A 16,553-nucleotide genomic window follows, 5' to 3' on the forward strand; every position below is an offset into this window, starting at 1 on the left:
CCAAAGACAGACACCCCTTGATGATCTCAATGAGTGGCGCCGCGGGGATCTTGGAGAGAAAGGCGCTCTCTCAGATAACCCGGACCTAAGCCACTCAGGGCTTTAAAGATGATAACCAGCACTTTGCTAAGAAACATAGCAGCATATTGGTAGGGGACTATTGCTCCTTTCATAGAAAAGTGTTGTTTTAAAAGAAACAGAATTAACCCTGTAATACAGGAATGAATGAGAGGCAAATTATATGTTGTACAGTAGCTATGTGTAACAAATTCAATGGCCCTGTCTTCATTGCAAAGATCATTCAGGAGGAGGGACATTTCACATGAGAAAAGGGACTATAGGGATTTTCTTACACACTGCTGCAGTGTAACATGTAGTTTGCCTTTGAGACTACCAAATAATCAAGCCTATTTCATATTGGTATTTTTGTACATTAGGAACCTAGGAAGCTGCCTTCTACTGAGTCAGACCATTGGTCCATATAGCTCAGTATTGTCTATACAGACTGGCTGCAGTTTTCCCTAGATAGCAGGCAGGAGTCTCAGCCCTATATTGGAGATGCCCGGGAGGGAACTTGGAACCTCGTCCCAGAGCAGCTCCATCCCCTAAGCAGAATATCTTACAGTGCTCACACATGTCATCTCCCAATCAAATGCAACCAGAGAGGATCCTGCTTAGCAAAGGGGACAGTTAGTGCTTGCTACAATCACAAGACCAGCCACTGCTTAATCTGTAAAATAATATGTGTTGAAATGGAATATGTGTGAATACTATGCAGGGGCACAGGCTTCAGACACAATATTCTATTGTGGGTAAAGTATTTCTAGAAACATGGGCTAGAAGTATTTTAAATACTTCTACGAGCTTTTCAATGCATGCTCTGTTGGCTTTTTAGCACAACCATGTTTATTTTGTTTAATTGAGATAATTCATTTCTGATAGACTTACAGTAAATGTAGTATCGTGGCATAACATTCAAATCTGGCCTTATGATTTCTTGTGATTTGTTTGTGATCTGATTTGCTGGGTGAATAGAAGGCGCAAGACTAGAGAATAACAGACTGATAATTCCTACTATATCCTAGAAATTGACAAGTGTATTCATTTGTCTATGAGGCAGGGCAACAGAAACATTAGGAAAGTGCTATGGATCAGGGTTTCTTAACCTAGGGCCCCCAGATGTTGTTGGACTACAACTCCCATCATCCTCAGTCACAAAGGTGTCTGTGGATGATGGGAGTTGTAGTCCAACATCCGGGGACCCAAGGTTAATAAACCCTGCTATGGATACTATCCATAGCACTTTCCTGATGTTTCTGATGCCCTGTATGCACACAACATTATAGCTCTCTTGATGCCTCTGGTGCTCTGCATAGACATACTAAACAGCAGTTTGGTCTAGACATTTCAATGTTTTTGCCATTTTCACATTGAAATTATGTAGGCCAAGAGCCCACATACACTTGGTAAAGGTATGCAAGAAGTGTTCTCTCTAATTTTTTTTCATCTCTGTGCAGAATGAGTTTTGTTCTAGGTGGCAGTATCAAGGCAGTGTGTGCACACATGCATTCAGAATGGGGCCTTCCTGATTCAACCTGAGCGGGATCTAAAATTAACTGAGCAGACATCAGAAAATGTGTGAGTGGATGCACATGTGCATGCCTTAGAGTGAATAGTGTATGCAAGTCTAGACCCTAGACACAAATATGCAAAGAATAGATACCTACAGAAACAGGGCAGATAGTGTTGGATTTTTTCCTGTAAAACCTGCACTCAGTGGAAGCCCGTAACCATGTTGCTACTGTTCAGCCTCACAGTTCAATCCTATATGCCTTACTCAGAAGTAAGTCCTCTGAGTTCAATGGGACTTACTCCCTCCAATGTGTGCTTGTGATTCATCCTCAGTTCCCATATATGTAAACTTGGAAAAATAAGGAGTTGGGAACATGTCTTGTGGTAACAAGCATGACTTGTCCCCTTAGCTAAGCAGAGTCCACCCTGGTTGCATATGAATGGAGACTTGAATTGTGAGCACTGTAAGATTCCCCTCAGGGGATGGAGCCACTCTGGGAAGAGCAGAAGGTTCCAAGTTCCCTCCCTGGCAGCATCTCCTTGATAGGGCTGAGAGAGATTCCTGCCTGCAACGTTGGAGAAGCCGCTGCCAATCTGTGAAGAGAATACTGAGCTAGACAGACCAATGGTCTGACTCAGTATATGGCAGCTTCCTATGTTATGCTCTTCTTGTTATGCAGCACACAGGATTGCTGTGAGGTTCTGCAATATAGTGTTTATCTTTTCTTTCCCAATAGTAAGTATGTAAGTAAGTAAGTAAGTAAATAATAACGCATATAAGCTACAGCTACCAATTTAGAGACACCTGAGCAAAAGCAGGGGAATGCAATGCAGTTTATTGCCTGGTGAGCAGTCATGGAATATTTGCAATCCAAGGCCGTATAGCGGCGCACAGCAGCCAACGGGATTGCCTTGCCTTTGTCCCAGCGGTAACATATCCGTGATGAGGTTCTAGCTGAAGAGAGATCTGAAGAGAAGGCCGAGCAATAATCGCCTTATTTGCTTCGAGCTACCTGCTTGACCTAGTCACGCAGACCGTGATGATAAACACTTGGGGGAAAGAGCGGCAACTTGGCAGTATAATCTCGACGAAATCGAGAAAGGAAGTAAACGAAGCCTTTTATTTTCATCTCAGTCCTCAGAGCACAAACGTAACTTTAGCAACCATATGGAAATAAACTCCCTACTGTGCAGAAGCGACCCTGAGAATCGCCAACACACATTCGCGACCGCGTATGCGCGCGTCTGACGAGAGAGTGAGTGAATGCATAGCAGGTGGGCCTCTGACGAAGCTCTGCCCCTCCTACGTCCCTGTTGGTCGAATGATTGGTAATACCCACAAACTCTGGGCTGGAGCCTCTCATTTATTGGTAGAAGGGCGTGTCAATCCGCAGCCGCACACACCCGACTCGCCAGTTTGCGGCTTCCAAGGGCTGGCTTTGGAGCTGTGGCTGCTGAGCTCTGTGGGAAGCGGCGGCGAGGAGAAGAAAGTTTTGCAACACTTGAGCACCTGACTCCGCATCTCTTTCTTCGCTTGTGGTCCAGCGCGAGTCCTCCATAACTCAGCAGCCTAGCCTGGAGGCGGACGGGGCTTGTGGCTCGTTGTCGCTGCGGCTCTGGATAAGAAGTTTAAGCTTTGCTCTTCTTCTCTGCTCTTAAAGGCAGGAGCCTTAAGCAGGCAACCAACGCTCTCCTCGCCGTTTCTGATTGGTAGGCTGCAGAGATGTTCCTCAGCCGCAGCACAGTTCGCGTGTTGTTTGGAAACTCGCTGACTTGAGTTGCGGTCTCCAATTCTCGCAGAGAGGGAGGAAAAGAATATTTTTTTAAAAAATATAAATACAGATTTCCTTATTGCATTTTTCCACCCTCTCTTTTGGTACCGGACCACAGGGTTTCCGTGGAGCTATATGGAGGGATTTCAGCATGGTTTGCACCAGGAAAACCAAAACTTTAGTGTCCACCTGCGTGATCTTGAGTGGAATGACTAACATCATCTGCTTGCTCTACGTGGGCTGGGTAACCAACTACATTGCCACTGTCTATGTGAAAGTGCAGGAGCCCATCTCTGAGAAAAAGTTAGAGGAAGACAAAGGGGACACTTTAAGGATTATAGAAAGGCTGGACCACTTGGAAAATGTCATCAAGCAGCACATACAAGGTATTTCTTCTCTCTTTCTCCTTTCCTCCCACCCCCCAACCCGGTGCTGCTTCTACAGCTCTCCTGTTTCCCTTCTATCGCTGGGCGTTGCATGCTGTTTATTTTTATCGCGTGTGTTTTTGAGGTCAGATTCCTGCCGCCGTGGGGCGGCGTGGTGGGGGAAGTGGAGAGACCCATTCAGCAGAAGAATCGGGGGCTTTGTTAAGCCCGACTTCTTGGCCAGGCGAAAGTTCCTTCCTGACTTCCTCCTCTGCCTGAGAAGCCGCCGGCCGGGCTGGAGGAAGGAGGAGAGGGGCTGGCGGCCGCAGCGGCTGGCTTGTCCGCCTTGCAGCGCCGTCGCCGGAGCTCGCAAGTTGGCGCGGCGGAGCGACGCCTCGTTGGGTTGATGGTTATATATTTATTTCCAACCGGACTAGAAGCCGCTTTGGGTGGACGAGCGAGCGGCAGGGGGCTCCTGGAAACTGCTCGCTGCTGATGGCGTGATTGCCCTCCCCCGAGAGCCGGTGACCGCGAAGTAGTTAAATGTGGCTGATGTCCTCCCAGAGCCTCCGCCACCGGAGCCTGTGTCAACCTGGAGCTTTGTGGAGGCAGGCAGCTTGGGATTCTCGCACGAGGCTGGCTGGGAAGATGTTGGCGAGCTTCCCTGAGCGGCCAGGATTCAGATCCTGGGGCTGGCGCGTTAACCCCACACAGCAGCGGTCCGGGAGCAGCATCGTCTAAGCGAGTGGGGTGGGCGCTCTGCTCTCTGTGGCCTTTGCTGTAAGAAACCTGCTGTGAGCTTCTTGTTGTGTTCGCTTCTGGGTGGGAGCACCAGGCAGTGAGACCCCAGAGATTTCTCTTTCCTTCTGTTGCACCTGGTTAGAATCTGCCTAGGTGTCCCCCCCCCTCCCCGCTCTTTCTTTTAAGGCTTGCACTATCACTTGCTCTCCACCAGCCAAGCCCTGGCCTAGCTGTGTTAAGTATTCTCTGTAGGTTGACTGAATTTATTTTCTTTGCACCTGACATTCTGGTAGCCAGTGGGGAACGTAATCTGAGATTATCTTAATCCTTGTAATATTAATTTGTTCTGCATTTTTGCTGCGTAAGGGACTGTGGGTGGAAAGCTGGGTAGCTAAAATGATTTCATTACCATGATACTCCATCTCAACCTGCTCCAAAATGTATGGTAGCATCTTTCTTTTTTGCACTAAATATATCCTGCTAAGGTTTTGATGGGGAAGGGGGAAGAACATCTCAATTGAATTAGACGATGTGGTTAAGAAAGGGTTAAAGGATTGCTGGGGGAGTTTCTCTGTAAACTTGCTGGAGGGGAAAGCCCTGGGCAGTCTTGAACAGATCCCATTATGCCTTTGGAGCCCAATGCTTTAGATTGCCAGCTTTGGAGGAAAGGGGATTCTTTGCAGTTATTTGGTCTGTATAAGGCTTGGAAATCAGATGCCCATGTCTGTGAGGGGAAGATGTCTATTATAAGCTCTGGAATTTTGATATGATAGTCTCTGTGCTAAGGGAACTTTTCTTATTCTGTCTGGTAACTCCATCAATTCCACTTGGGCAGGTGTCCTGTGCTATCCAGCTCCCCTCCTGCTTCCTTGTCCCAACCTAATATAAATTCTTGGTTTTTCTGCAACTAACAAACAGATCTTCTAAGCTGCTGGCAGTCTGTGTAGACAATACTGAGCTAGATGGACCAGTGGTCTGATTCAGTGTATATGGCAGCTTCCTATGTCTCTCCCCCCGCCCTGCCCCACTAGACTATTGGAACAAGAAAAACGTACTTAATCAAGAAGACCTGAAACTCTCACAGTGTATTTATGCATGCTGGATTTCTGTGTATAATGTTGGCATTACAAGGTCTTACTAATTTGCATGGTGTTGTGTTTTCTTTATAGAGGCACACATGTACAATATATTTCAATGTACAATGCACAGGGCTCAGGAAATCTACTGGTCCTGCTAGTCTGTAATGAGTGAAAAATGATGTTTGACAAGTACAAAAGCTCCTGACAACTAATATACCAATACAGCTTGAGAAAACATCTGATGAGTAAAATATTTTGTCTGGCTGGTGAACTGAATCAACATTTCTTGACCCCTGATGATGCACATTTCTTCTCTATGTACGCTTTTCATAGGCAAGGTAATAAGTTAATAAGCTTCCTCTCAGGAGGCAGGGTGATGTTGATGTCTTCCAGTTCTAAACTTCCTCTGTATTGCCTAGGTCTCTTTGAAATCCTGTTTTGTTTTTAGGAGAAATAGCCTTGTTGTAGTGGTAATATACTAATGAGATGTTGTATACATCGGGGCAAAGATATTTAAAGAAGTAAAAAATGTGAACTGCCCAAGCTCACTAGAATCTTGGTGGGTCCGGAAACATGGTTGTACTAGGCTTTCTTCCAGTGCAAGGTCTGATGCCCCATCCTAAATAATTGCATCAGCACAATCAATTTGCAAAGTCACGGTTTGTGGTGTTAGTATGAAGGGGCTCAGTGGAGAACATAAGCTTTGCATGTGAAAAGTTAAGGCGCTTAAAGGATCTCTCCTAGTAGGTCTGGAACTCTCAAGAGATGTTAAAAGAACTGTTGCTATTTTGAGACTAAATTTGTTTGACTGTACAAGCCAGTCACTTATCAGGGCAAAGAGAACGACTGCTGAATACAAACCATATGGGTCAGTGAAATAATACCTGTATTAGGACTAGTATTGCAACTTACCTTCAAGTAAGTATGGGGGTGGCAGCATTCACAAATGGATGAGCTTGAGCTGCAAAAACTGCAGCAGTTTGGGATCTGTTTACAGAGAAGCAATTTTACACTGTTTTAGCCACAGTGACTTCTTGTTTCTCTATAGTAACTTCTCTTCAAAAGATGTCTGAGGGAATTGTGAAATACATTTGAACATAAAGTAACTGTTGCATTTAAAGTGATTTGTCTAGATCACATTAAGTAATGAGAGCTAATATAGGCTAAGAAAGTGAGTTGGAATATCCCCTTCTTTGCCATGAACTTGCCAAGGGGGCTATAAGCAAGTGGCAGTCTTTGAGTTTCAGCCTCCCCAGTTAGGCTATTTTATATTAACACTGTATTACTGTAGGTGGGTAGATAGTAGCCTCTGCATGGTTATTTAGCAAATACATGTCTGAAGCCTTTCTGGCAGGCTTAGTATGGTGGTTGTAAGGACTGCAGAACTAATGGATGTGAAATGCTTTGAACACTTAAAAGAACAGGCAGACACCAGGTAGTATTCTTGAGCATGTCTTCACATGCAGAAGAATGAGGTGGTGGAATGCACCATTTCAGAATAAGGTAGGAGTAGCATGTTTGAATGCCCACCTATGTTAAAAAAAACTCCCTGCAGCAGATTAAAAAAAAAAAGTAGGATAGGCAAAGGACTAGGCTCTGCTAGCCTTGTGTTTGTTGGAAGGCTTTCTTTTCCACAGTGGAAGATTCAAAAGTGGTATTTCCCTCTTGCAGTATAAAGTGGTGCAATCCATTCTACTGTTTTATTCTGTTGCATGTATACACTCAGCCAGAAACTCTTTCCATGAAAGGTGAAAATCTTCTTCCACTTAGAAAAACATGTTCTTTATTGGATTACTTCATTGTCCTATAAAAAGTTAAAGTATTGCAGAAGGGAATTATCGAGACTTGTCAGATACCTTGTGCAGGAACCCAAAGTGAAATTATACACACAATTGCTGCTGACTGTTTAAATACATAGTGCTTTGCCAGACAATGAGAGTTATGAGTAAAAGGCAGGAAAATGTAGCTAGCAATTGCAAGAATATCAAATGAGAACACAACATTGATTTGGCATGAAATTGCATCTGCCAGACTTCTGAATAGCTGCATGCTGATGCTGAAGAGATCTAGATTTAGAGAATGAAAGCCAAATGTTCAAGGTAACTTTTGGAGGGTGTCAAAATCCCAAATTCTGATGCAAAATTCAAATTCAACAGCATCAGTAACTAGAAGACTCCTGAGCACTCCCTAGAAGTAGGAACCTACTGAAATCTGTACTATTACAACTTGTGAGAAAAGGATGGTTCCTGTCCCCTGCGGTACTGAATTCCAGAACTAGGGCTTTAGTGTGTATAGATATGGGCAAACTATATCTTTGGGATGGAATTAAGTTTGGCAAAATTCATGATAATAATGAAACAGAAATTGTAACAAGTTCAGTACAAACAACTGGAAGTACAAATGGATGTTTTGATGGCCACTAGCATAGAAAAGAATTAGTTCAAGTTATGAATATTAAAGCTTATAGTAGCCGTAATAGGTAAGAATGGAACTTCCATCTCAGAGGATGCTCCATGACCCTGAGCATCTGAAACTGGGGGTCTTGCATGAGAGCTTTCTTGGCCAGACATCTGTTGGAGATAGATGGACCTTATGGTGTTTATCCAACAGGACAGTTTTTATGTTGTAGTAATCATGTGGATCAAAGGAAGGGAGAGAAAAAACAAAGCAGGTGAGGAAGGAAAGAAATGAAGGGTATCTGAATGTGCTAAAGGCTGTCTTATGGGTGAAAGGGCCACTTCTCTGAAAATATAACTACTAGAGATGTTCATGAAATGCATCTGGGGTGGTGGAGGAGAGTGGTCACTTTAACCAAAGGAAGGCAGGTCTTACCTGCCCTTCTGTTTCTGTCCCTCCTCCCGCTGCTGTCCCAGTGTCTCACTGCTTGTCAGGAAGGAAATAGCGTCTGGCACTTAAGATGGCATCTGCACATGCCCAGATGTGATTTCCTTCCCAATGCTGCTCACAGGCTGCTGGGAACAGGGAACTTCTTGCAAAACACAGCCAGGCAGCATGCCTTTTCCAAACAAAGAGCCCGGCTGCTTAATACAAACAGTGCTTCAGTGGGGTATGTGTGGCAGAGTTGCAACGGAGGGGCAGTTAAGACCTGCCTCCCTCCTGTTAATGTGACCACTCTCCACACACACACACACCCCTGACGTACATGAAATGCTTCATGCGCATCCCTAATTACTCTATGAACTGCAGACGGTTGGGTACTATCTCAAGTCGGCATCTGACTGGCAGCCTCACACCAAGCCTACTTGGGTAATCATACCTTGGCTTACAACATAGGAACAGAGGCTTAATGGTCCCTGCTCCTTGTCAACCCCTCAACCCCCCACCCTCACTCAGTGGATTCCTCACTCATGGATGATGCATCTCTGCCAGCTTGTTCGACCTTTGAGGTAAGCAGTGCTACTGAAGTTGTAGGAGTCCCCAAGCATAGCCCTCATGCTGCCAATCCATCATGGACTGGCTGTGTGTCCCCTATTTCAAAGATGCTCACTGGATAGAACCCATCCCTAAATCTCTCCCATTCTGTCTTTATCCTGTTAATTTTTGCCTACAGCCAACTAAAAAGGACAGAATGGAGTAGGTGAGAAAACTCTCCAACACAACCAATTAGTTGAGAAACAAAAAATCCTACTTGGCCCACCAAAGGGCAACCAGAAAGGACCCATCCTGCCTTCATGGAGAACAGAAATGCAGACACATCACAAATGGTGAGGAAGGCAGAGAAGTGCCACAATTGGTCTGCTAGCCCTCCCTCCTGAGCCCTAAACCCCACCCAGTTGCTTCATGCTTCCTACAGGCTGGGTGGGGCAAGCTCACTCCCCCAGCACAAAGGTCCCAATGGTCACTTCTATGAAAGACAGTGCTATTTGAGCACATGAGGTCCTTGAAACTTATCATGGGTGGAATAGATATTTTACCTGAAATGGCTTTGTTGTAATATTCTTTTCATCTGAGGTGAATATGGGTGTTCTTGTTCAGGGAACATGCATCATGTGGGTTCAGCTCCCTCTCTGAATAAATACTTCCAACTCTGTCAGCCTCAGACTGATGTGAAGACTTCAGGGCTCGGTAACCATGATGATAGTGTTGTCTCTTGTGATTTGCATGTAGCAGTGGAGGACTGAATACTATTCAAACATAGCTAAATAGCAAATTGGATTTTGTTTCTGGGAGTCATAGCTTCTAAACCAAAACACTCTTTGCTGTAAGAAGCAATAACATCCTGCAGAGCTTGCAAGCGAATGGACATATTGCCTGTTGATAGGTTTTTGTGTACATCTGGAGATGGAGGTTGAAAGTGATAGCTTTATGTATTTTGCAAGGGGGTTGTTATGACTAAGGAATGCATGTGTCAAACTTGTCACTTTCTGCACTGTGCTTTATTATCAGACCATGTACTCTAAAGAACGAAGGTTAATTAATATTGTGTTAAGCAAAATGTCAGTGATTTCCAACACAGAGCTGGAAATTGAATTTGAAATGCCTCTGTATCCAAGGCAGGTGATCATTCTACCATCCCTGCAAAGGAGCATAGTAATTAAAGCATGAGTTAAAATAACCACAACTTTGTCCTAGGCAGATAACAAACGGTGAGTATGAAGTATTGTGAACAATAGCTGTGAAGGAGAAGCTGCTTAAGCAGTTCTGAAGTATAGGTGTGGCGATCTGTGGTTATTGTTGCAATGTAAATATATCCATCCTAGCTCTGGATGGCTCTGGTAATGCCCTTTCTAACACGTGTACTGGAAAACTGTTCCATGTGTGCTGCAAATCTTGTTCTGTTTTTTTGCCCTCAGTTGTTATCCTGTACAGTTTAAAGGTTTCTCTTCTAACAGGACTTGAGGATTGCAAATGAAGACTGCTTCCTGAGTTAGCACTTTCAATAATGGGGATAACTTCTGAATACTCCAAAGAAGTAAACTTCTAGAAATGCTATGGCCACATACCAACTATATTTTTCTCTTCTTTGGAAAGCTTCAGATAAACAAATGTGAAGAAAAGTGTACTTGGAGCACAATCCAGGCAAAGGTGAGCACCTTAAAGCCCAAAGGACTGAATGGAAGAAAAACTGCATGCTTAGCTTTCTTCTATTGAAAGAAGAACTGTGTTTTAAGTATGCTTACCTTTGCCTCAGCCATGCCTTCATTTAGAAACGAAAATGCTATTTTTCATTTTAAGAACATAAAATGCCATTGGCAGTTTGGTACATCTATGAAGTAAAACAGTAAATCTCAAGTTCTTAATTTAAACAATTATTGCAAATATACTTTAAATTAGTGAGAAGTTATATTTGAACTCTACAATATTACAGACCACATTTTAAAGAAGAAAACCAATTTATGGTTGCCCTGCAAATTCCCTGTGTTTCACTTTTGGGCTTCAGAGTGAACCATGAAAAAGAGATTCTCCTCAGCCAGCCTGCTTCCCCCCCACCCCCCCCACCTAAGCCCCAAGATCTTTAATCTCTACTTGAGCCTCTGAAGTCAAGGAAGAAATCCTTGGAAAGGAAGAAGTCTGTCTGTTATGCAGTGAAATTTGAAACGAGTCTTGTTAGAACATGACAACATAAAACCTATTAAACAGTACTTGGAAGTTTGCTCATAAATGCTTATCTTATTTGGATGGGTCCTAGTAACTCCTTTCCTTCCTAGTGTTTCCTGAAGATATGTTGTGATTTATATCTCAGAAGAAAATAAAATTGGGCAAGTAAGTCTTGCTGTTTTGTTCTTTAACACAAGTGACCTTAAGTTCCACTGCAAACTAAGCAAAAAGGCACTACTCCAAGTGCTGATTTGCTAATATTTCGCAGATAGGGAGTGGTGAGAAGCACCTGGCCCCATTCAATCCTAGCACAGCAGTGCTCCAGTGACAGTTGCTGGTGTTTACCTTGTGTTTTGTTTTGGACTGGGAGCCCTTTGCGGGGGGCAGGGAACCATTTAGTTATATTTCTTTGTAAATGTCTTTGAGAACATTTTTGTTTGAAAAGCATATAAGAGGAGTAAGTAGTAACTTTTTGTTACATATATTGGTAATGCAAGGCAGTATGTTGGGCAACACCCTTTGATGTCCCTACAATATTTCTGTCTTGATTTTCTAATCTTTATATTTCTCCAGAGACCCTTTGCCCCTTATAATAACATGTTAAGTGAACACTTTCCATACACAGGCCTTGCTAGGTCTGTTCTGAAAAAAATATCATGTAGCAACTGCCACCTCTTTCCAGTATCTTGTCTTCAGAGCCTCCCCTGGTGACGTGGGGAAATCTCCCAACTTGGAGAACGTTGGTCTGTGGTACTTATTGATAAGATACTACAAATTTTCCTCCTGAAGTGGCAACTGCCACAGTGGTTGGTTTCACCACTCCCCCCCACTCAGTCCTGTACAGTCTGTGGGGAGAGGTGCACCTAAGTAATTTTGGAGCCTGGACCTAAAGGCCTTTGGAACCCTTCTGCTGCCCCCTGCCCCCATACAAGTTAAGCATTTTTTTAAACATGTAGGTTCTTGGCACAAACCACACCATCCAGGACAGAATAAAGATGATTTGGAGGGATCCAGTGGGTGTGGAGGCCCTGGACTTCAGCCCCGAAGTCCAGGAGTAAGAGTGCCTCTGTGTGTGTGTGTGTGGGGGGGGGGGTACCTTTTGATTAAGCGACATCCAAATTAGGTAATAAGCACTGTGCAGATTGCAATAATGCCATAACAGTGTAGGAATACAGTATGCCACTAAAAATATATGTAGATGTATAGCTGCCTTATAACTTTAATAGCTTCAGATATTCAGTGTTCCTTCACTGAATATAAATTAATTTAAAAGATCCATCTGTGGCAATCTTCAGAATGCACTAAAGTTGCCCAAGGAAGTTGTTGGGCAGAACATGGGAAGATGGGCATGCGCTACACGAAAGTAACAAAACCATCCAAAAGACTAGGCTTGGAAATGCGGCAGAGGAAGACACTTGGATACAATAACAAGTCCCTTGTATGACATGGCTTATACTATCTGGTAAAGAGGTTATTAGAAGGGGGCCTAACAGACATCATAAATGCATACTGGAGGGAGGGCAGAATGCCTTCCTGAATTAAAAAGGCAGTTATTTGACCTCTTTTGAAGAAGACTGCACTGGACCCCCTCAGAGTTAAGCAATTATAGGCCTGTCTTCAACCTTCCATGGTTGGGCAAGGTAACTGAGTGTGGTGGCCTCTCGGCTCTAGAACTTTTGGATGAAACTGATTAAACACATTACAGACTGGCTTTTGGGCAGGCTATGGGGTGGGGACTGCCTTGGTTGGCCTGATGGATGATCTCCAACTAGGAATCAACAGAGGAGGTGTGACTCTGTTGGTCCCTTTGGATCTCTCGGCAGCTCTTGATACCATTGACCCTGATTGATTCTTCTGGATTGTCTGAGGAAATGGGCCAGGGGCACTGCTTTGCAGTGGCTCTGCTAACTGGGCGGACACATCTTTAATGTGGTGGTTCTCCTTATTTAGTAGGAGGAGTGTAACAGGCTCTATCCACCCCCAGCACAGTACCTCCAGTGACTGCTGCTGGTGTCTATATCTTACGTTTCTTTTTAGATAATGAGCCCTTTGGGGACAGGGATCTATCTTATTTATTTATTAATGTAAACTGCTTTGGAAACATTTGATGAAAAGCAGTATATAATTTTTTTTTTGTTCTACCTCTTGGGCAGATTCCAGATGGTGTCACTTGGACACTGTTGCTCTTCAAAACAAGAGCTTATGTGTGGAACTCCATAAGGCTCTACATGCTTTCGAATGCTTTTTAACGCCTACATGAAACTGCTGGGAGAAAGCATCAGGAGACTTGGTACAGGGTGTTGCCAGTATGCTGATATTCAAATTGATTTCTCCATGTCGGTGTCATTAGGCAGCGGCATAACCTCCCTAAATGATTTCCTGGAAGCGGTAATGGGCTGGATGAGAAATAAAAAAACTGAGACTGAATCCAAATAAAATTGAGGTACTTCTTATTGTGCAGGGTTGGAACTCAGGAGATGACTTTGATCTGCCTGTCATGCATGGGGTTACACTCCCCCAGAAGGAACAGGTACACAGTCTGAGAGTGCTTCTGGATCCAAACCTCTTTCTTGTGTTTCAGACTGAAGCAGTGGCCAGAAGTGCTTTTCATCTGCTTTGGCTGATAAGCCAGCTGTGTATAAACAGAACCTCAGAACAGTAGTGCGTATACTAGTAACTTCTAGAGGCGACTACTGCAATTCACTCTATGTGGGCTGCCTTTATATTAGTCTGGAAACTGCAGCTGGTACAAAATGTGGCAGCCAGGTTGGTCTCTGCATCATCTTGAAGAGATTGTTACACCTATAATCTTGGAGAGACCATATTATACCATGTTGCACTGGCAACCAATATGTTCCTTCCTGTACCAAATACAAAGTGCTAGTTATGACCGATAAAAGCCTTAAACAGCTTAGGCTGTTTAAGAGAGAGAGTCTTCTCAATTTTGAGCTGACCATCTATTGAAATCATTCAGGGAGATTAATCTGCAGTTGTCACCAGCTCATCTGGTGGCTCATCGGGGACAGGCTTTCTCCATTGCTGCCCTGAGGCTTTGGAATGCACTCCCTGCTGAAATAAGAGCCTCCCCATTTGTGACAATATTTGAAAGGGCTGTGAACACATTGATTCATCCAGGCTTTTAATTCAATTTATAGAATCTGTTACTGTGTTTACATTGTTTTAATTATTGTTGTAAATTGCCCAGAGACATGAGCTTGGGGCAGTATATAAATATGCTAAATAAAATGTGTAGTGATTTTTGTACTGTTTAAATTCATAAATCTGATCAATGGAAATAAAAACAGAAGAGAACACAAAGTTTGTAGTTCTCTATTTTTCTGAATACAACAATCAACAGACTATTAGGAAACCCACCACCAATGGCAATCTTCTACACATAGTCAAAATTTTCTGTATGTAAAAGTACCCGAGAAAACTGCCAAAGTTTGTTTCCACCCTACCCATGATGCCCATGCCAGTCCTACCCTGACCTGTACCTCGACCCTAACTGTACCCCTGATGTCAACACTAACCCTCATGCTAATCCTAACCCTTGCTTTTCCAAAGGGAGAGTCTTCCCGCATTTTCTAGGAACTTAATTTTTTTGCGGGGTTTGAGGGTTTTTGTGTTCCTTTTAGTCTGGGCAAGGTCTGAAACCTATCTGCGAAAACTTCATATTTCAGTCTTTTTGGTCTGGGAGTTTTGCCAGTCAGTCAGAGGCCCAAGTAGCTTTATATTATAGAGGTGTGTGTGTGTGTGTGTGTGTGTGTGTGTTTGACCTCAGAATGTATTTCCTATACTCTACCATGCCTTTAACGACAATATCACAAGACGTCTTCTATGAATCATCAGACTAGAACAATGAATCACCTGGCCCTAGTTTCATGGGGAAGCTCACATGCTTTGAAGCTTTTCATCCGATTCATCAAGTCATAACTTGCCATAGACTTGAGAGAAGTTTTGTAATCTCAGCACAAAAGAATTTTCTCATTTTTTTAGCACAACAGTGTCCTTGGGGCTCTAACCATGCATTAGAGAAGAACATGCCTGTAATGTTCAGATTATAACGCCCACCTATAATTATCTAGTATGAAAACTATTTGCTTTGGTCTCCTGATATAAGCACAGTGCAACTTTCTAAGATCTTTCTACTCTTTTTCTACTCTTTGCCCAGGAATTCCTACCAGCATATTCAAAGAGTGCATACATGAGATTTTCATGCAGAATAAGTTCTAATACTCTTGTGTCTAAATGAACAAATTTTGACCACTGTCCAGGAAAACTGTCTAGTTCTGTGCCTTTAACTGAGATTTGATTTGCAGAAATCAGCAGGTGAAGCCATTCATGGCAAGGAGCTAAATATGATTGCTGGCTAATTGCTGCAGATCAAATTGCTCTCAAATGGACAGCCAGAGGGGTTGGTTCCAAAGGTGGCAACACTGCTTGCTTTTTACCACCCCTTTTCTCCAGAGATAGACATTATTTCCTAATGATTCACCTAGTGCACGTTTATGTCTAGAGCAATGATTCAGAGTAATGTTAAGACACAACTATAATATATATTTCAAACAGTTTGAAACTGCATTCACTGTCATAGCTATTCCCAAAGAACTGTGGGAAGTATCGGCTGTATGATGATGTTGAGAATTCCTTGTTATGGCACATTACTATACCACCTTTAGTATCGAGGGAACTTTCTCTTTCTCTGTCTCTTTGATAATACAGGAATGCTGAGCTCCTGTGGGTGAAATCTACAATATGGCTGTTTCTCATGCCACTACTTCCTCTGCACTGGGGAGGGATGACATGGATGTGGGAAGTGGCCAGCCACTGTCCATTAGCAGAATTTAAAAGCACAGTAACTACCAGTAAAGTTGTTTTCAATACCAATGAAGAAATATTCTGTCCACTTCTAAAAGAGCTACATTTGAAAGTTTTGTTACACTGTTGGATTTGGAATACACTGGATGAGATTGGATGATACATCTGTCGGTCCCCTCAAATGAGTGGGGGAAGCATGTGGATCTTCACATGTCCCCCCACCTTCTGATGGATCATCTTAATGCCTCTTAATTGTGCTGGTGGGCAGTTTGTATGAGCTGCCCCTCAACATGCAGTTAAAATGGTAGTACTTTACCCACACTTATGTAGTTAAATGGTGATGAAATGTTGTGCCAGATGTGGTGGGGTTGGGGGAAGCATACATGCCCACATTCCTCCCCTCATGTTTGAGAAGGCTAAAATAAAGAGCTTCAGTGGCTCCTAGTGTGTTTCTGGACACAATCTGGTTCTGATCTTTAAAGCTCTAAATAAAGGGAACATAAGAACACAGGAAGCTGCCATATACAGAGTCAGACCATTGATCCATCTAGCTCATTTTTGTCTACATTGACTAGCAGCGGCTCTCCAAGATTTCAGATGGGAGTGACTCCCCATCCTACCTGGAGATGCCAGGGATGAACCTG

The 16,553-nt window shown here is 43.4% G+C and overlaps 1 protein-coding gene across 4 annotated transcripts in view; it reads left to right on the top strand.

Moving 5' to 3' along the window:
* Positions 1–2,959: 2,959 nt before the first annotated feature.
* Positions 2,960–16,553, top strand: part of GALNT18 (polypeptide N-acetylgalactosaminyltransferase 18) — a 437,718-nt gene continuing 424,124 nt past the window's right edge. For 2 of the 4 annotated variants that reach the window (XM_053263294.1, XM_053263303.1), the window contains exon 1: positions 2,960–3,730. In XM_053263294.1, the coding sequence (XP_053119269.1) occupies positions 3,496–3,730 (235 nt within the window). In that variant the 5' untranslated portion in view covers positions 2,960–3,495. The remainder of the gene's footprint in view (positions 3,731–16,553) is intronic. The other 2 variants (XM_053263289.1, XM_053263281.1) reach the window with 2 other exon arrangements.

This window comes from Hemicordylus capensis, chromosome 1, assembly GCF_027244095.1.
Source record: "Hemicordylus capensis ecotype Gifberg chromosome 1, rHemCap1.1.pri, whole genome shotgun sequence".
Classification (NCBI taxonomy): domain Eukaryota; kingdom Metazoa; phylum Chordata; class Lepidosauria; order Squamata; family Cordylidae; genus Hemicordylus; species Hemicordylus capensis.